We start from the raw sequence: 21,842 nt of genomic DNA, 5'->3' as shown, positions 1-21,842 counted from the left end.
TCCGATGGCACCCCAACCACGGCCCGCACACCCACCAAGCCGGGTGCCCGATGGCACCCCAACCACGGCCCGTACACCCACCACCAGGCCGGGCGCCCAATGGCACCCCAACCATGGCCCGCACTCCCACCAAGCCGGGCGTCCGATGGCACCCCAACCACGGCCCGCACACCCACCAAGCCGGGCGCCCAATGGCACCCCAACCACGGCCCGCACTCCCACCAAGCCGGGCGCCCGATGGCACCCCAACCACGGCCCGTACACCCACCACCAGGCCGGGCGCCCGATGGCACCCCAACCACGGCCCGTACACCCACCAAGCCGGGCGCCCGATGGCACCCCAACCACGGCCCGCACTCCCACCAAGCCGGGCGTCCGATGGTACCCCAACCACGGCCCGTACACCCACCACCAGGCCGGGTGCCCGATAGCACCCCAACCACGGCCCGCACTCCCACCAAGCCGGGCGTCCGATGGTACCCCAACCACGGCCCGTACACCCACCACCAGGCCGGGTGCCCGATAGCACCCCAACCATGGCCCGCACTCCCACCATGCCGGGCGTCCGATGGCACCCCAACCACGGCCCGCACACCCACCAAGCCGGGCGCCCGATGGCACCCCAACCATGCCCCGCACACCCACCAAGCCGGGCGCCCAATGGCACCCCAACCACAACCCGCACTCCCACCAAGCCGGGCGCCCGATGGCACCCCAACCACGGCCCGTACACCCACCACCAGGCCGGGCGCCCGATGGCACCCCAACCACGGCCCGCACACCCACCAAGCCGGGCGCCCGATGGCACCCCAACCACGGCCCGCACACCCACCAAACCGGGCGCCCGATGGCACCCCAACCACGGCCCGCACTCCCACCAAGCCGGGCGTCCGATGGCACCCCAACCATGGCCCGCACACCCACCAAGCCGAGCGCCCGATGGCACCCCAACCATGCCCCGCACACCCACCAAGCCGGGCGCACGATGGCACCCCAACCACAGCCCGCACACCCACCAAGCCGGGCGCCCGATGGCACCCCAACCACGGCCCGCACACCCACCAAGCCGGGCGCCCATTGGCACCCCGACCATGGCCCGCACACCCACCAAGCCGGGCGCCCAATGGCACCCCAACCATGCCCCGCACACCCACCAAGCCGGGTGCCCGATGGCACCCCAACCATGCCCCGCACACCCACCAAGCCGGGCGCCCAATGGCACCCCAACCACGGCCCACACACCCACTAAGCCGGGCGCCCAATGGCACCCCAACCACGGCCCGCACACCCACCAAGCCGGGCGCCCGCTGGCACCCCAACCATGTCCCGCACACCCACCAAGCCAGGCGCCCGATGGCACCCCAACCACGGCCCACACACCCACCAAGCCGAGCGCCCGATGGCACCCCAGCCACGGCCCGCACACCCACCAAGCCGTGCGCTCAATGGCACCCCAACCATGGCCCCCACACCCACCAAGCCGGGCGCCCGATGGCACACCAACCATGGCCCATACACCCAACAAGCCGGGCGCCCAATGGCACCCCAACCATGGCCCGTACACCCACCAAGTTGGGCGCTCAATGGCACACCAACCATGGCCCGCACTCCCACCAAGCCGGGCGCCCGATGGCACACAAATCATGGCCCGTACACCCACCAAGTTGGGCGCCCGATGGCACCCCAACCATGGCCCGCACACCCACCAAACCGGGCACCCGATGGCACCCCAACCATGTCCCGCACACCCACCAAGCCAGGCGCCCGATGGCACCCCAACCATGGCCTGTACACCCACCAAGCCGGGTGCCTGATGGCACCCCAACCATGGCCCACACACCCAGCAAGCCAGGCGCCTGATGGCACCCCAACCATGGCCCACACACCCAGCAAGCCGGGCGCCCGATGGCACCCCAACCATGTCCCGCACACCCACCAAGCCGGGCGCCTGATGGCACCCCAACCACGGCCCGCACACCCACCAAGCCGGGCGCCTGATGGCACCCCAACCACGGCCCGCACACCCACCAAGCCGGGTGCCTGATGGCACCCCAACCACGGCCCGCACACCCACCAAGCCGGGCGCCTGATGGCACCCCAACCACGGCCCGCACACCCACCAAGCTGGGCGCCGGATGGCCCGGCCGTTAAGCGATACTGGGCCCCAGGGAATCACGCACAAATGAGCCCTGCCCACTCGCTACCCCCAGCCACCACAAGGTTTGAGGGGTTATCTGCACCATAGAGCCCCCGCTGGCAAGGTTAACGAACACCTACCCCCCCCCAACAGTCGCCGTGACGTAGGCAACACATGCCATGCAGTGCCCGCCTCAAACATGGCAGACATAGTTACATCGTAGATGAGGTTGAAAAGACGCACGTCCATCAAGTCCAACCCACGCCAAATCCAGACAGATTCTCCATCCTGTACCCTCACCTACAGTATTTTTGATCCAGAGGAAGGCAAACAAAAAACCCAAGTGATATAACACAAGGGGAAATAAATTCCTTCCCGACTGCAAGAATTGGCAATGGGATTACTCCCCGGATCAGCGTCCTTCCCATGTATACTTATTCCTGAAAAGAAGAAAGTACAACATAATGTACAATATATTATACGCTTGTCATGGTATTACCCAAACAAAGGGGCGGGAACTTCTTCCCAGGGAGCAGACTGCCCTCCCCTGTGCGCCTTTTAATCCCCTTAGCTCCGCCCCCCCCCGTGACACTGGGGAATGGGAGGGGAGACAGCATGCAATCCAGCCAAGCTGGAGGGAAGAGGGGAAGCAGCATGTGAACCAGCACCAAAGGTGAGGGGGAGGGAGGAGAGGGGAGCCTAGTCCCTGCGGTCATGTGCCCCTAGTCCCTGCGGTCATGTGCCCCTAGTCCCTGCGGCCATGTGCCCCTAGTCCCTGCGGCCATGTGCCCCTAGTCCCTGCGGTCATGTGCCCCTAGTCCCTGCGGTCATGTGCCCCTAGTCCCTGCGGTCATGTGCCCCTAGTCCCTGCGGTCATGTGCCCCTAGTCCCTGCGGTCATGTGCCCCTAGTCCCTGCGGCCATGTGCCCCTAGTCCCTGCGGCCATGTGCCCCTAGTCCCTGCGGTCATGTGCCCCTAGTCCCTGCGGTCATGTGCCCCTAGTCCCTGCGGCCATGTGCCCCTAGTCCCTGCGGCCATGTGCCCCTAGTCCCTGCGGCCATGTGCCCCTAGTCCCTGCGGCCATGTGCCCCTAGTCCCTGCGGCCATGTGCCCCTAGTCCCTGCGGCCATGTGCCCCTAGTCCCTGCGGCCATGTGCCCCTAGTCCCTGCGGCCATGTGCCCCTAGTCCCTGCGGCCATGTACCCCTAGTCCCTGCGGCCATGTGCCCGTCGCTGAGGGGCTCCAGGCTGCTTCCTGAAAGTCTGTAAGACAAAGGAAACTTTGGTTGCATCTTTTGATGAAATAATGCCACGCCTGCCAGCCACGTCCCGGCCTCAGGAGCAGCTCCCTGTGCTAAATGCAGACAAACGCTAGTGAACCGTGTGAAATATACCGTGAAGGGGTTAATAAACTAAGCAGATGCTTCTGTGACTTTAAAGATCGTCACCTATAGGCAAGTCTTATCTCCATGTATGTAACGTTTTATTCCTTCTCCTATGCAAGTAAATGTCACCTGTACAACACGGGCGCTTTTATACACAGAGGCGGACAGGATCGTGCATACAGCACGCACACTCACACTCACACGCATACAGCAGGTGCACACACACTCACACAGCACGTGCGGGCAGGTGCACACAGACCGAGCCCTGCAAAACGCACACTCACACTCACACGCATACAGCACGTGCGGGCAGGTGCACACAGACCGAGCCCTGCAAAACGCACACTCACACTCACACGCATACAGCACGTGCGGGCAGGTGCACACAGACCGAGCCCTGCAAAACGCACACTCACACTCACACGCATACAGCACGTGCGGGCAGGTGCACACAGACCGAGCCCTGCAAAACGCATACGCACACTCACACTCACACGCATACAGCACGTGCGGGCAGGTGCACACAGACCGAGCCCTGAAAAACGCACACTCACACTCACACGCATACAGCACGTGCGGGCAGGTGCACACAGACCGAGCCCTGAAAAACGCACACTCACACTCACACGCATACAGCACGTGCGGGCAGGTGCACACAGACCGAGCCCTGCAAAACGCATACGCACACTCACACGCATACAGCACGTGCAGGCAGGTGCACACAGACCGAGCCCTGCAAAACGCATACGCACACTCACACGCATACAGCACGTGCAGGCAGGTGCACACAGACCGAGCCCTGCAAAACACACCCACTCTCACACACTCACATACTTTCACACACTCTCATTCACACTCTCTCTCACACACACACACACAAGCGGATCAGAAAATGTGCGTCATGATCGCGCCCACCCGACCCGTTTTGGCCACCCCTCCCCCCCCCCTCCACACGCACCTAAAAATGATCCCTACAGACCGCAGATCGCGGTGAAGTGGCGTGCACGCGCCTCCAGGACACATGGGATACTGGCCCTATACTAAAAACATTATATAAGGGTCCCCCTTATAGCTAATTACTTACTATAATTATATACAGGGGGGATCCCTCGTCTGTTCCTCCTGAGATCCTGATTTTATTGGGGTCCCCTGGGGTCTGAAACAAAATGGCTGATCCCAACCTTTTAAACCCTGGGTGTGAACTACAACCCCACCTGTTACTGAGCAAACTAAAGGATGGGCCTAAACATTAGCCAGGTCACTGTGACGGTGAGGGGGTAACCAGGCTCAATAAAGGTATTAAGCCCGTTTGGTTACCCCTGACCCATATTTGGGGTTTAGAGTGTCAGCTCTTGAACCTTTTTATTGTGCCTGCATTGTGAATAATTGTGCGACAATAAAGAATATTTGTGTTCTTACCTTCCCGGGAGTGCCAGCGAGCAGGGAGTGCCAGCGAGCAGGGAGTGGCAGCGAGCAGGGAGTGCCCGCAAGCAGGGAGTGGCTGCGAGCAGGGAGTGCCAGCGAGCAGGGAGTGCCAGCAAGCAGGGAGTAACAGCGAGCAGGAAGTGCTAGCGAGCAGAGATCGCGGGGCTATGAGTTTCACGGGGGGGGGGGGCTTTGCGGAGAAAGTGTTGTCAGAATGCGCGTAGCTAGCCGGGTTCCAGAGTTGCAAGTTCCCCCAAAAAGGTATCCAGGAATCAGGTCGGATTCACAGATACATTGAGGCACATTGCTCCGGCAAAATCGCGACTCACCGCTAGGATTCCCTGCTTCAGCACAGACCAGAAAGGTAAATGGGGCATAGGGGTGTAAGGTGTCCCTGGAACTGTCAAGGGGTCCCCAGGTTATGAGGGGATGCCCAGTTACCCAGAACCTGGTATAGGGGTTCTGGGGGTACCCCAACCATACATAAGGCTGCGAGGGTTTTTAAAGTCTAAGTCCGGGTTTCAGTGTGTGGGGAATGTGACAATGAGCTTCTATTCCCCATAACCGAAGGACTTACTCCTGCGGCCCCTCCTATCCTCCTACTTACCCGGATAAATGCGGGGATTTTCTCAGTTTCTCGCGGAGTTTCCCGCGTGGCGGCCGCATCATCAGATAAGCGTTAATGGCGCGGGAAACCTGAAGAAAAAAACACGCGCGCCGCCGCGTTTTAAAAACTCCCGCGGTGGCGGCCGCAGGAGGATAAAGACGGCCGCCACTGTAGAAGAAATATGTGAAAATATATTTTATTAAAGTGTATAAAAGTGTAGATGCTTGTGGACAGTATATGAGCTGGGAACTTACAGGTCCACGGTTCCGAGAGACCATGTGGCTACCAAGCTTGGTGCCACCAAGTCTGCTCGGGTCCCGGACATGAAAGCCTCAGAGGTTGCCAAGGTGTGAAAGCCATTTGGGCAGCGGAGTTAGCCTCAAGTACTCACATCCTGGGATGAATGGAAGTCATCGGACCACCATTTGCCCCAAGCCAGACTGAGGAGCCTAACTCAGCGGGTGGCTTCTGCATGACAAGTGGCAGAGGTGCCAAGTTGGCTCTTCTTGTCAGATTCCGAATCCGAGCTTGCCCGGCTTAGATAGACTGGCAGCGCTCTGATTGGCTGGTAGGAATATTCCCACGATTGGCTGTAGTATTTCATGAATGTACTCTGAAATACTATCAGAATCTCTCAGCCAATCCGTTCGCGAGATTCTCACAGATTCTAAGTGTCACGGTAGACCAGGTCTTTTAACACATTGATATTTAAGGGATCGGTCACAGGGCAAAACAAGGCAGTTGAATAAAATGAGGTTTATTTGGATAAGACCTCGGAAACACACAGAAACACAAAATACAGAGAATATACTGACAGGATCGCCGCCTGGCTCCGCCCCCAGCATGCGTCACGCGGCTGTACCTCTGACATTCACAGACCGCTATCGGTGCGCACGCAGCTGCGCAATGCTTCATCCGCGGAGGCGCGCTCCCGCAGTATCACCACAGCACCCACTCTGCGTCGCACTCCTCGTACGCGCGCACGCCGCACGCCAACGAACACTAGCAGCATCAGCTGTGTTACACCAGTAGTCAATCCTGCACTACCCTATCGGCTCGTGGCTTATGTGTGAGGTCATCATCTGCTGGTTCCTGATTGGTGCTTTCCCCTTTAAATACCTTCCTGTTTCACTTTCACTTTGCTGGACATAAACACTGTTGTGCTGTGCTTGCTGCTTCTTGGATCTTGTCTGTTCCTGTGCCTTGCCTGACTCGTGTTGTGACCCCTGCTTGTACCTGGACCTGTCTCTTCTCTACCCCTGGACTTCGGCTTATTATTGGACCCCCGCTCTCTCAAACCCCGGATCACGGCTGCGGATAAACGACGATTCTTCTCTCTAACCCCGGAACACGGCAAGTACCACGGCTCCCCAGAACTCTCCTGCCCCGACCCAGCTCCACGACTCCGACAATGCATTCTGGACCTGGCTCCGTGGTTGTAGGGCGGCGATTAAATACATCCCCACCTCAGCCCCGCGGTCTAGTCCTGTTTGTGGTGAGCGCAGCGTGACATATACACACTTACTGGGGTCTGCATCTGGCAGTCTCTCTTGATTGGTTACCACAGTGTCCCCTCTCTCTGGTGGAGTCTAGAGTAGGGGCACCCTGGAACAGGGTGGGACTTCGACTCCTCCCTGGGCCAGTCACAGTGGATGGGCGCGGTTCCGACTTTCGCGCCGAATCAGTGCAGAATCTTGCAAACAGATCTTGCAAACAGGAAGCGTGCAACTTTCCTGGAATTCCCACACACGGTTCCCAGTCTCGGCGGAAACCGCCATTTTACTTAGTAATGTCCTTGCGGTGCGTTCCCTTGTGAGGGAACCACCATCTTGGATGAAATAAAGGTTGAATCCACGGGGTCCACACGATTCCTACGAGAATCCGTTCTTCTTAGGTCTCCACAGCACATGGTTAGCTGTCTACTGAGAGTAGATTGTACCCCAGGCTAGCAACGCTCTTTCCTGCATGCTGAACTCGATCACAGTCCATTGTGAGCACTCTGTGGTCTACTGTGTCTTGAAGGCTAGTGGTGCTCTGGTAGTTCTTCCAGCAGAGGGGTATACACACCTGCGGATCAGGCACCCCTCTTAAGACACTCCCTAGCAGCATCATACGCCGCCCTGCTGCGGCACTGGCATTGCAGACCCTCTCCAGAGGCCCCTGCCACACGCTAACCAGACAACCCCCTTTAGGCATCATACACCTACCAGTCCTCAGGGCGACTTAGACCCAGTAATAGCCCTCTGTCTCAACACAGCTTGCCCTGTAGATACATGCACCAACCATCGTGTATCCCTACCGACACTGTGAAAGCAGAAACTACCAGTGATACCGAGCGAAGGCGGAGTCCGGTCCCGATGACAGCGATGGTGCGGCCTTATCGGTGAATGAGCGTCCCGACGGTGGTGGACCCCAGCGGCCTGGTTGGTGAACCAGCATCCCATCCGATGAGTCCCAGGGTTCCGACGAGTCAGTGGAGCGGTGAGAGCCCACCTCCTAACCTCCAGCAGGACCCGATGGGAGACTTCCGGTGAAGAGGTACCTTTTGGTTCCTTTTCCTACGCGGATGGCGACGACACACCTAAGCAGAGACCGGATGTCGATGCACTTCCGGTGTGGGACCTCAACCTCTCTTCGGATCCCACGAGACTGGATCCAGATTACGTCATTTTGAAAGCGACCTCCGGAGCGGAAGAGGAACGGCGGATGCCCGCTCCGGTGAGTACCGCTTTATCTACTGTACAACCTGTGTGGACCATTTTATGGATCGTGTGCAGTCTCACCTGTGTCGCAGGAAATCTGTGGATCCGGTGCATACAGCCTCATTGTGTCCTGTGGTTATGGCCAGATACCAGGACCATGTGATGGTCAGGAAACACTGTATGGTTGCGGAACCGGACATTAAGGGTGCATATGTGGCATCCAGTCAGGGTAGGGTCCAGACCGGGAACTCTGACCGAGACTTACAGGACTTTACAGCCCTAGTCCCTCCTTGTACCACTCCCCATGTGTTTACGAGGCCCTCATTCTATAGGAAGGCTAAAAAGCTGGCCCATAGCCTCAAGAAAACCGCAAAGCCTTCCCAGGACTTGCGGGATTGGGACTTTGACCTTGGGTCGGAAGATGATAGACCGCGGATAGTGTGGCCTCTTATGGTGGTAAATCCACTGTTTCCTACAAATCAGAGACTTTGGGGTATCATCCAAGCCTACTTCCATTTCTGGTTCTACTCAGGCGACACCGCGTAGTCTGCAGTTCCGTGGCAGGGAAGGTGGGCCTCAGTAATGGTATGCCGGAGTCCCCTGGACACTACACCTGGCTTCACTCTTTCTTCAGCACTCACTCTAGAAGCGTACTTCATAACCTCCAGCCTTGCGTCGCTGAAAGCCTGTCCTGGTACTCTCAGCAGCGCCTCTAAATGTAGTCCCCTTTCCCCCTTGTCTAGGGAAACTACCCGTGGTGCGTTACCTGAGAGGCTCACAGGAGGCCTTATCCTCCGCTGCAGGGAGCCTGGGGTGGTCTATCTGATGACACCGCCTCCACCTGGAAGGTTTCCAAGCGCAGTTGGATAACCCCTTCCCAGGACCACACAGTAAAGAATAAATATACACACACGGTGGTATAACACCTTATCTTTACTGATAACATATAACACAATAATGTAGCAGTAGGCACCGTGTACCCAATACCATATGGGGCCCACACAGTATCCCCACACCACAACGTCACCTCGGTGAAATCCCCCAAAGTACAGAGGTACCTAACCACCCGGTGACCACACAGTCAAGCCCACCCAAGGTGTGTGGAGTAGCGCTACCTGTGGAGTGTGTGTCCGTTGGTGCACGTAGATGAGGATACCTTCCCGGGCATTCCAGTAACCGGTTACCATCGAATGACACAAGTATCTGTCTGATCCAACGAAGGCGCCCGCCTCTGCATGGGGTGAACTCCAGCTGGAGGGTCTCTCCTTTAAGAGTCTCTCAGTATGATGGTGGTCCCAGACCATAGGCCGCAGGTCACCGCATGGCGTCTTGTCACTGACATTTAACACTGGTACAGCTAAGGTGGAAGTGTCCTTCAGGGTTCCCTCTGTGTGCCGCCATGTTCAGCGTTCCCTCTGTGTGTGCCGCCATGTTCAGCGTTCCCTCTGTGTGCCGCCATGTTCAGCGTTCCCTCTGTGTGCCGCCATGTTCAGCGTTCCCTCTGTGTGCCGCCATGTTCAGTGTTCCCTCTGTGTGTGCCGCCATGTTCAGCGTTCCCTCTGTGTGCCGCCGTGTTCAGTGTTCCCTCTGTGTGCCGCCATGTTCAGCGTTCCCTCTGTGTGTGCCGCCATGTTCAGTGTTCCCTCTGTGTGCCGCCATGTTCAGCGTTCCCTCTGTGTGCTGCCGTGTTCAGCGTTCCCTCTGTGTGTGACGCCATGTTCAGCGTTCCCTCTGTGTGCCGCCATGTTCAGCGTTCCCTCTGTGTGTGCCGCCATGTTCAGTGTTCCCTCTGTGTGCCGCCATGTTCAGCATTCCCTGTGTGACGCCATGTTCAGCGTTCCCTCTGTGTGTGACGCCATGTTCAGCGTTCCCTCTGTGTGTGCCGCCATGTTCAGCGTTCCCTCTGTGTGCCGCCATGTTCAGCGTTCCCTCTGTGTGTGCCGCCATGTTCAGCGTTCCCTCTGTGTGTGCCGCCATGTTCAGCGTTCCCTCTGTGTGCCGCCATGTTCAGTGTTCCCTCTGTGTGCCGCCATGCTCAGCGTTCCCTCTGTGTGCCGCCGTGTTCAGTGTTCCCTCTGTGTGTGCCGCCATGTTTAGTGTTCCCTCTTTGTGTGTGCCGCCATGCTCAGCGTTCACTCTGTGTGTGCCGCCATGTTTAGTGTTCCCTCTTTGTGTGTGCCGCCATGTTCAGCGTTCTGCGTCTCTCTGCTGTCACCTCCTATGATGTCATTTACGGCTCTGTCTGTGAAAGGGACCATCTCGTGATAGCAGGACAGTGTGTTTACAAAAAAGAGTGGGATCATTACTGGAGTCACAAATTAACATATTTTTACCCTTATGAGACATCGTTGTTTTTTTTCACTGGGGTTTTTTGTTTTCCTTCCTCTAGATTAATATAATAGAAATACAAATATAGGATAAGTATCTGTCTAAATTTGATGGACATGTATCTTTTTTTCAACCTCATCTACTACTGTATGCAACTAGCAAAGTAAAACAAAGGAAGGATGTTGATCCAGGGAGAAATCTGACTGTCATTACACTACGGCTAGTCACATTGAGAAGTGTCTCCTCATGCCGGAAAGGTGTTTTATAGAATACATTAGCACCGTTTAGTATATCTATGCCCCTAACCCATTTACTCTTCAATGTCATTGGTTTGCTTTAGGGTAAAAATGGGACTGAACGTTTAAACAGATCATAAACTATGGAAAAGGAACAATGCTCCATTTTAATACAACGTATGTTGCAAATCATCGGGGGTTAAACCTTCTGCCTGTAGAGGGGCCTACAATACATTGCAGGCACCTCTTGCAGTGAAAGAGTTAAGTAAGGAGGATGTTGGCCCCCAGTAGAAGTGATACCATCTAAATGTTTGCAGCTGAAGAGAAGATGACGACCCCAAAGAAGGTGTTGACCTTGGACAACATAAATCCCAGAGTTAGGGACATCAAGGTGTCCTTCCAGGGATCTCTGGGCATCAGAGCTTCGGAGATAGAACGGGAAATTCACCAAGTAAGTGCCAGCCGGGTGTGTTGCGGGTGGTGGACAGATGTGCCTGTTGTGGTTGGACAGTTCTTATTTTATGGATGGTGTCCCATAATAAGAGTTGCTGAGTCAGATATAATCTGGTAATGGTAATCTCGGTGTCATCTCTCATTGTGACCTTGGGCAAGTCACTTTGGCCTCTATTTACTAAGAAGTCTCCTGCGATAAGACACCTCCCAACACTGAAAAACGACTTATTGTCTATTGACTTGAATGGGCTGTAATGTATCTTGCAGTGATGCAAAGTGTATATGCCAGAAGACTACTTAGTATATATACTATATACACATACACACACTAAATAGAAGGCGAGAGAGAGAAGACGTGAGGAAGAAGAGTAGAAGAGAAAAGTATGGAGGGTGTAGAGAAAAGGTGGGTGAAAGAGAAGACAGATGGAGGCACAGTTTGGCACAAAAGGGGAGAGGGAAAATATTGAGATATGGGCCATATATATTCTCATTCTCTCTCTCATTCTCTCTCATTCTCTCTCTCTCTCTATCTATCTATCTATCTATCTATCTATCTATCTATCTATATATATATTCTCAAAATCAAAGAGTAGTGGGATAAGCTGAGACTGCAGGAGGGTAGAAAGCCAGATATTGCTGTAGATATACACAAGCAGTAAATGAGGATACTTATCCGTGGCTGGATGGTAGTCAGTGTGAGCAGGAGGGGTGGTGGTATTAGGCAGGTAGCTGAAACACCATCCGGTGTAGTAGGAACATATCCAGTTGTCAGCTACTTCACTCCATGTGCCTGACGTGAAATCATAGTCCCAGCATTCAGACCTTACAGCACCCAACTCCGCAATAACAACTCTGCTTTTGATGTGGGTGGGTTTTCATTATGGAGGAATGACAATGACACCGACCCACCACTTTGCTCTGTTCCCCCTTCCATACTCTTGTAGGGAGTGGGCCGACCCTTCGGAGAGATGACCGCTTGTCACATTGGAGACCTCCACGCCACGGGACAGAAGCCGTGCACCTTCCTACGACAGGTGAGCTCCCACCTCCTCCCCTCTACAACCAACTCAATTCTCCCCTTTAAAAGGTTTAGACACCACTAGGGCAATAAGAATATGGGAGACGGGGTACCATCAGTTAATGACCTCAGGGAGGTTTGGGCGAGTGCCTCATTTTCTAACAAGTTTGGGATAAGTAGGAAGTGGTCACTGGATTAGCCCGTTTCTGTTGCAATGTTTGTGGTGCAGTGATAGTTTTGGGGTGCAGGGATAGTTTTGGGGTGAAGGGATAGTTTTGGGGTGCAGGGATAGTTTTGGGGTGCAGGGATAGTTTTGGGGTGCAGTGATAGTTTTGGGGTGCAGTGATAGTTTTGGGGTGCAGTGATAGTTTTGGGGTGCAGTGATAGTTTTGGAGTGTAGTGATAGTTTTGGGGTGTAGTGATAGTTTTGGGGTGCAGTGATAGTTTTGGGGTGTAGTGATAGTTTTGGGGTGCAGGGATAGTTTTGTGGATGCCACAGATGTAGATTTAGAATCCTGTAACAGAAAGATTGCACATAAAGGCTGCGGCCCCAGTGTTCGCTGCTGCGCGCAGCGGCGTGCGTGGCGGGAACGAGATCCGCCCCTCTATGGGGCCGGGCCCAGTAGCTGCCTGCGCGCAGCGGCGTGCGTGGCGGGAACGAGATCTGCCCCTCTATGGTGCCGGGCCCAGTAGCTGCTGCGCGCAGCGGCGTGCGTGGCGGGAACGAGATCCGCCCCTCTATGGTGCCGGGCCCAGTAGCTGCTGCGCGCAGCGGCGTGCGTGGCGGGAACGAGATCCGCCCCTATGGTGCCGGGCCCAGTAGCTGCTGCGCGCAGCGGCGTGCGTGGCGGGAACGAGATCCGCCCCTCTATGGTGCCGGGCCCAGTAGCTGCTGCGCGCAGCGGCGTGCGTGGCGGGAACGAGATCCGCCCCTATGGTGCCGGGCCCAGTAGCTGCTGCGCGCAGCGGTGTGCGCGGCGGGAACGAGATCCGCCCCTATGGTGCCGGGCCCAGTAGCTGCTGCGCGCAGCGGCGTGCGTGGCGGGAACGAGATCCGCCCCTATGGTGCCGGGCCCAGTAGCTGCTGCGCGCAGCGGCGTACGCGGCGGGAACGAGATCCGCCCCTCTATGGTGCCGGGCCCAGTAGCTGCTGCGCGCAGTGGTGTGCGTAGTGGGAACGAGATCCGCCCCTATGGTGCCGGGCCCAGTAGCTGCTGCACGCAGCGGTGTGCGTAGTGGGAACGAGATCCGCCCCCCTATGGTGCCGGGCCCAGTAGCTGCTGCGCGCAGCGGTGTGCGCGGCGGGAACGAGATCCGCCCCTCTATGGTGCCGGGCCCAGTAGCTGCTGCGCGCAGCGGCGTGCGTGGCGGGAACGAGATCCGCCCCCCTATGGTGCCGGGCCCAGTAGCTGCCTGCGCGCAGCGGCGTGCGTGGCGGGAACGAGATCCGCCCCTCTATGGTGCCGGGCCCAGTAGCTGCTGCGCGCAGCGGCGTGCGTGTCGGGAACGAGATCCGCCCCTATGGTGCCGGGCCCAGTAGCTGCTGCGCGCGCGCGTGGAGAGATCGCGATGCGACAACATTTTCTAAAGACAAGATAGTGGCAGCAGATCGCTGGTCACGTCACGGTGGCAGTTCAACCAATGAGGACGAGCCGGCCGCGTGATGTCTTGGCCACGCCGCCAGGCGTGCGTGCAGCAGCTGACACTGGGGCGGAGCCTAAAGGTACTTTCATTGTATAATATAATATAATAATATAATAATATAATAATATAATAATATAATAATAGCAAAATAGCTTCCAGCAGCAAATCTCACAGAACAGAAAGTACAGAGACTGTTGGGTCGAAAGTCTCCCAGCGGCAAAATCGGGGTGTGACTTAACGGCGCTGGGCAGACCCAGCACGTTTGTTGGATCGCCAACCCAAGACATGGAGTTCAAGAAACTATCCTCTCTCTCCATCCCCTCTCTCTTCTCCCTTTCTCTATCCTCCCTCTCTCCCTCTCTCCATCCTCCCTCTCTCCCTCTCTCCATCTCTCCGTCCTCCCTCTCTCCATCTCTCCGTCCTCCCTCTCTCCATCTCTCCATCTCTCCGTCCTCCCTCTCTCCCTCTCTCCATCTCTCCGTCCTCCCTCTCTCCCTCTCTCCATCTCTCCGTCCTCCCTCTCTCCATCTCTCCGTTCCCTCTCTCCATCTCTCCGTCCTTCCCCACCCTCTCTCTCCGTCCTTCCCCTCCCTCTCTCTCCGTCCTTCCTCTCCATTCTCCTACACTTCTTCCTCTGCCAATACGGATCCCGCTCCCTCGTTCTCTGTAGCTGCCGCTTGGTGTGTGTGCATATAGATTAGTGTGAGGAAGGGGGGATTGAGGCCCTGCACCTCCCTTCATCCTCTGCTCACTAATGCCCCTTCTCTTGCCCCTTCAGGTAGTGGCCCTGTGCACTTACCCTGCCCTACTGGACAGCAGCAGTTTCCCTGATGATGCCAAGCGCCGAGCACGAGCTGCCATGAAGGAGCTGGAAAACGGTTCAGTTGGTCAGTCCTGGACCATGCAGAAGGACACGACCTTATAAACCCCGGGGGACCATGCAAGGGTGGACCCCACACAGGGCAGATTCTCCAACAGTGCATATTACATCTATAAACCTGAGCTTGCAGAGGCGTAACACAGGGGAAATAGTTTGTTAACTTTTACATCAGCCCTTCTACCAGGTCCATCATGTATTATAATATGCATAGTGATATAATACCATGCAGAGCCTAATTATAATATGCATAGCGATATAATACGATGCAGAGCCTAATTATAACATGCATAGCGATATAATACCATGCAGAGCCTAATTATAACATGCATAGCGATATAATACCATGCAGAGCCTAATTATAACGTGCATAGCGATATAATACCATGCAGAGCCTAATTATAACATGCGTAGCGATATAATACCATGCAGAGCCTAATTATAACGTGCATAGCGATATAATACCATGCAGAACCTAATTATAACATGCATAGCGATATAATACCATGCAGAGCCTAATTATAACATGCATAGCGATATAATACCATGCAGAGCCTAATTATAACGTGCATAGCGATATAATACCATGCAGATCCTAATTATAACGTGCATAGCGATATAATACCATGCAGAGCCTAATTATAACATGCATAGCGATATAATACCATGCAGAACCTAATTATAGCATGCATAGCGATATAATACCATGCAGAACCTAATTATAACATGCATAGTGATATAATACCATGCAGAACCTAATTATAACACGCATAGCGATATAATACCATGCAAAGCCTAATTATAACATGCATAGCGATATAATACCATCCAGAACCTAATTATAACATGCATAGCGATATAATACCATGCAGAGCCTAATTAAAACATGCATAGCGATATAATACCATCCAGAACCTAATTATAACATGCATAGCGATATAATACCATGCAGAGCCTAATTAAAACATGCATAGTGATATAATACCATGCAGAACCTAATTATAACATGCATAGCGATATAATACCATGCAGAGCCTAATTATAACATGCATAGCGATATAATACCATGCAGAGCCTAATTATAACATGCGTAGCGATATAATACCATGCAGAGCCTAATTATAACATGCGTAGCGATATAATACCATGCAGAGCCTAATTATGACATGCATAGTGATATAATACCATGCAGAGCCTAATTAAAACATGCATAGTGATATAATACCATGCAGAGCCTAATTATAACATGCATAGCGATATAATACCATGCAGAACCTAATTATAGCATGCATAGCGATATAATACCATGCAGAACCTAATTATAACATGCATAGTGATATAATACCATGCAGAACCTAATTATAACACGCATAGCGATATAATACCATGCAAAGCCTAATTATAACATGCATAGCGATATAATACCATCCAGAACCTAATTATAACATGCATAGCGATATAATACCATGCAGAGCCTAATTAAAACATGCATAGCGATATAATACCATGCAGAAACTAATTATAACATGCATAGTGATATAATACCATGCAGAGCCTAATTATAACATGCATAGCGATATAATACCATCCAGAACCTAATTATAACATGCATAGCGATATAATACCATGCAGAGCCTAATTAAAACATGCATAGTGATATAATACCATGCAGAACCTAATTATAACATGCATAGCGATATAATACCATGCAGAGCCTAATTATAACATGCATAGCGATATAATACCATGCAGAGCCTAATTATAACATGCGTAGCGATATAATACCATGCAGAGCCTAATTATAACATGCGTAGCGATATAATACCATGCAGAGCCTAATTATGACATGCATAGTGATATAATACCATGCAGAGCCTAATTAAAACATGCATAGTGATATAATACCATGCAGAGCCTAATTATAACATGCATAGCGATATAATACCATGCAGAACCTAATTATAGCATGCATAGCGATATAATACCATGCAGAACCTAATTATAACATGCATAGTGATATAATACCATGCAGAACCTAATTATAACACGCATAGCGATATAATACCATGCAAAGCCTAATTATAACATGCATAGCGATATAATACCATCCAGAACCTAATTATAACATGCATAGCGATATAATACCATGCAGAGCCTAATTAAAACATGCATAGCGATATAATACCATGCAGAAACTAATTATAACATGCATAGTGATATAATACCATGCAGAGCCTAATTATAACATGCATAGCGATATAATACCATCCAGAACCTAATTATAACATGCATAGCGATATAATACCATGCAGAGCCTAATTAAAACATGCATAGTGATATAATACCATGCAGAACCTAATTATAACATGCATAGCGATATAATACCATGCAGAGCCTAATTATAACATGCATAGCGATATAATACCATGCAGAGCCTAATTATAACATGCGTAGCGATATAATACCATGCAGAGCCTAATTATAACATGCGTAGCGATATAATACCATGCAGAGCCTAATTATGACATGCATAGTGATATAATACCATGCAGAGCCTAATTAAAACATGCATAGTGATATAATACCATGCAGAACCTAATTAAAACATGCATAGTGATATAATACCATGCAGAGCTATGAGGTTTGGCAAAATCCTATCCGGTTTTCATATTCCGGTTCAGGATTTTGCTCTTGCTCGCCCTCTGTGGCTGGATCGTCCATTTTTGCTCCTGGCAGCTTCCATTAAAAGGACAGCCCTGTTAGCAGGAAGTTGGCGAGCAACGTTACAGTTCATGCTGAGTACATGCAATGCGCTTCCCTATTGTCTTCACATTACCAGACCCGGCTCACGTACCTTGACTATCCTTGTCTTCAACCTGCCTCGACCTCTGCATCCACACCGACTACGCAGCTCTGCTGCCAGCCCTGACATTCGGCTTACGACTCACTACTCTATCAGGACTCTGTACCTCGGCTCAGGTCGGTTCTTTACTTCCTACCACAGCCCTGCGGGTCTGTTTCCTGCTTGAGACGAGCATCGTTACATTTTACTCGGCCCAAGCATGGACCCCGCAGAGGTAGGACGAGCCGTTACCCTACAAGGACAATAACTGGGGGATCTTGAGCAACGCCTCACCCTACACGATTAATAACTGGCACAGATGTGTGAAGTGGTGCAAGACTTAGTTACCCACATTGGCACCCATCAGCCGGACTTGAAGACTGCAGATGCGGTTCCAATACCGCGTCCGTTATCTCCAGTGATCAGAGAACCTCGGATCCCGACTCCTCTACGGTATGGTGGGAACCCTATGGCATGCAGAGGATTCCTTAATCAATGCTCTATCCAATATGAATTACAACCGTTCATGTTCATCACGCACCGAGCCCGGGTGGCCTACATTGTTTCTCTTCTCTCTGACGAGGCACTGGCCTGGGCCTCTCCACTCTGGGAGAAGGATTCGCCCCTGATCAGTGATTCCCCTGCTTTCCTCCGTGCCTTCAAGTTGGTGTTTGACGTTCCAGGACGAGTATCTTCAGCATCAGCTTCACTCCTGTGGATTTGCCAAGGAACTCGCACGGTAGGCCATTACGCCATTGAGTTTCCCACCCTCGCGGCTGAGACCGGCTGGAATAATAAAGCTCAAGTAGAGGCCTTTTGGCAGTGACTATCGAAGCACTTAAAGGATGAGTTGACCGGCCGGGACCTCCCTAAGGACCTTGAGGTGTTAGTTTCTCTTGGTGTACGGCTCGATCTCAGAATGCCGGAATGCCTGTCCGAGAAGTGCCATGCTGTTAGGAGCCTGACTACTCGGTTGGCCCCAAACTTCGTTTCTCCCCTCCCCCCTCCAAATGACGAGCCTATGCAGTCGAGTACTGCCAGACTGTCAGAACAGGAGAGAAGTAAGAGGCGTACCTTGGGCTTGTGGCTGTATTGTGGGTCCCAGGACCACCGGATCCATGACTTCCCGATCATTGCGGGGCCAGGAAAACACCCATGTTCAGTGAAATTGGAAGAGGATTCGCTGGACATCACTATCATCTTTCCTCCCTCAGTGCCTTATCGGATTCTTCTACTGGTTTCCCTCTCATGAGGTTTGGCCTCAGTCTCTACTCAGGCCTTCGTGCATTCCGGAGCAGCGAGTAACTTCCTCGATATTTTGTTCGCCAAACAGCACGCAATTCCCTTTCGCTCTTTGGAGATTCCGTTAGAGATTGCGGCGATCGACGGAAGACCCCTATGACCTGGTACCATCACCCAGGACTCCCTTCGCCTGGTAGTGAACATCGGAGTTCTACATAAGGAGCTACTCCCTTTCATGGTAATCAACACACCTTCAGCACCTTTAGTGTTAGGTCTCCCTTGGTTGCGTGCCCACAACCCTACAGTTGACTGGTTAACGCGGTAAGTGACCACCTGAGGCCAACGATATCATGGAACTTGCTTGTCTACACCTTGCCCCAGCTCTGACTCGCCTATGGCATCTGTATGTCTCCCCAATGGTCTTCCCCTCGCATACTAGGATTTTGGGGATGTTTTCAACAAGAAGCAAGCCAAGGGTTTTCACCGCATTGGGCATTTGATGGTCCAATCAACTTGTTTCCACGAGCAATTCCACCGTCTCAGACTATTTCAGCAGTTTCTTCTACTCTTCCATTGTACGTCTGTCTATCTGGAGTTCCTGCGGTGGATGGCAAGGTCCAGGAGCTACAGTTTCTCTGGAGGAAGATTCATGCTTACGTAACTAAGGCCACCCTTCAGCAGAAGGATCACACGGATAAGCGTTGGCGGCCAGCTCCGCAGTTCCAGGTTGGAGATCACATATGGCTATCTACTAAGAACATCCGTCTGAAGATTCCTTCCCTGAAGCTCGGGCCTAGGTTTATAGGTCCCTATAAGATTGCCCTAATAATTAGCAGAGTGATATACCCCACACACAGTACACAGATATACTGATATATACAGTGATAAATGTATACACACATGTACAGACACACTGATACAGTGTCGACATGTACAGTACAGACACTGATAAACACACACACACACATGTACAGAACACAACCACTATTGATAAATACAGTGATAAACGTACACGCACACACATGTACAGTACAGACACTGATAAATGTACACACACACACACACACACACGTACAGTACATGGAAACTGATTTGTGAAATTCCTCCACACTTCCGGGTTGGGTGAATTTGTGTAGTTTTAGTACTTGTATGTATGAGTACATGTGTACAGTATGTATGTATGTATTAGTATGTGTATGTATGTCTTTATTTATATTGCGCCTCCTTCTCCTACCGTGCACCCCAAAACTGGAACAACCTACCGGAGACTCTCACATCCACCACCAGTTTAAGTTCTTTCAAATCTAAGGCTGTCTCACATTTTAATCTGGTCTGTAACTGTTACATACCCCCATAATATATATTATCTATAACTGTTACATACGCCTATAATATATATTATCTGTAACTGTTTCATACGCCTATAATATATATTATCTGTAACTGTTACACACGCCCATAATATATATTATCTGTAACTGTTACATACGCCCATAATATTTATTATCTTTAACTATGCACGCAATGTCTTGTATATAATGTATACCTTGTTCATTTATGTAACTGTACTTGTAACCATGTATTACTGTATTTGTCTTACTCTGTGCCCAGGACATACGTGAAAACGAGCGGTAACTCTCACTGTGTTACTGCCTGGTAACATATTTTATAAATAAATAAATAATTAATGTACATAGCGCATCACAGCAGTAATATGGGCCTGGATTGCATCTATTCAAAGTATGGGTGGAAGGGCTGGCTCATGACATGGTTGGTGCTGGTCAAGCAAGGGGCCAGTTGGTGCAGGCTGTGGTGTCAGCCTCAGGTTAACTTTGATGTGGCGGACCTAAGGGGGTCTGCTCAGGCCCAGCAAGGGGTGCGGCATGCAAAGATTGAGGTGGCACAGGCTTTGGGTCTGGCTGCAATTTTATGGGGCGAGCTTCAAGCCCTCGAGGCGCAAGGGGGGGGGGGCAGCTAGCGTTCCCCAATACGGCCGGGCTGAGTTCAACACTGGGGGCGGCGGAAGCATGGGGCACCGGGGTCACCCAGTCAGGGGACATCAGCTTGGTTCCCACAGGGGCCACTCAGTTAGTGGTAGCCAGCCCGGCTCCAGCAGGGGCGGCGGCGGCAGCATAAGGGAGCGCACCGCTGGTCGTGGTGGGAACGGCACATGCGAGCAAGGTAGCGAATGTCATACATGTCATGCCAGCCCTCTGGGGACGCATCTGCTAATGGAGGCAAAAGACAAAATGTGGGCAGAAGAATATGTAGCGTTCCTGTCTCTGCTGCCGGGTTACAGAGAAGCGCTGGCAAGGTCTTCCAGGGTGGGGGAAGCCTAAAAAAAGGACGTGGAGGTTCCTCTTTCCACTGAATTTTTCAAATTGGCAACAGGCGTTTTCGATCTTGGCCAGTGTGATCGGGGAGAAATCACCCCACTTATGCTTGGCTTTATTTAAATACTAATACATGATTGGCTTTGCGTACATGAATCACAGCGGCTTGGGCTGGTGGGACACAAAGGACTTGGACCTCTGGATTGAGTTAATCCCAACATAGAGGCCAGCGTCATTTCGTGGGGAGTCCGACAGTGGGGCTAGCACCGGTGCGCCAGTCTGTAGCAAAAAAGGAGCTCGTTGGTCCTTCAATGAAGTCCAGTGTCAATTGGCCTCGTGCATCCAGCTGCTTTCGGAGGAGAGCAGGCTGGTCAGAAGGGTGTCTTCTCTGGTGAGTTTAGGAAAGATGGTGCTGTGGCTGGTGAAGTACCCCAATAGGAAGGCGGCCCCGGTTGCTACACGCCAGGTTCTTGGAGGGGTTCCAGAACCCGTTTGAGATAAGCTATGTTCAGGCAATTATGCGAACTTTGATCAGATGGTAGCATTGGTCGGCAGGATGGGGAATGGGGCATTGCTGGCAAAGGCCAAAATCCGCCTTTGGGTTATTGCCGGTG

The 21,842-nt window shown here is 52.6% G+C and overlaps 1 protein-coding gene across 1 annotated transcript in view; it reads left to right on the top strand.

The window, feature by feature from the left end:
- The window catches only part of LOC142474469 (alanine aminotransferase 2-like), a 143,724-nt gene that overhangs the window by 4,999 nt on the left and 116,883 nt on the right, over window positions 1–21,842 (top strand). Inside the window, exons 2-4 of the mRNA XM_075580869.1 lie at window positions 11,137–11,270; window positions 12,217–12,306; window positions 14,713–14,821. Coding sequence (XP_075436984.1) covers window positions 11,137–11,270; window positions 12,217–12,306; window positions 14,713–14,821 — 333 coding nt within the window. The remainder of the gene's footprint in view (window positions 1–11,136; window positions 11,271–12,216; window positions 12,307–14,712; window positions 14,822–21,842) is intronic.

The sequence above is a fragment of the Ascaphus truei genome, chromosome 2 (genome assembly GCF_040206685.1).
Source record: "Ascaphus truei isolate aAscTru1 chromosome 2, aAscTru1.hap1, whole genome shotgun sequence".
Classification (NCBI taxonomy): domain Eukaryota; kingdom Metazoa; phylum Chordata; class Amphibia; order Anura; family Ascaphidae; genus Ascaphus; species Ascaphus truei.
This window is presented reverse-complemented; position numbering and strand designations above follow the sequence as displayed.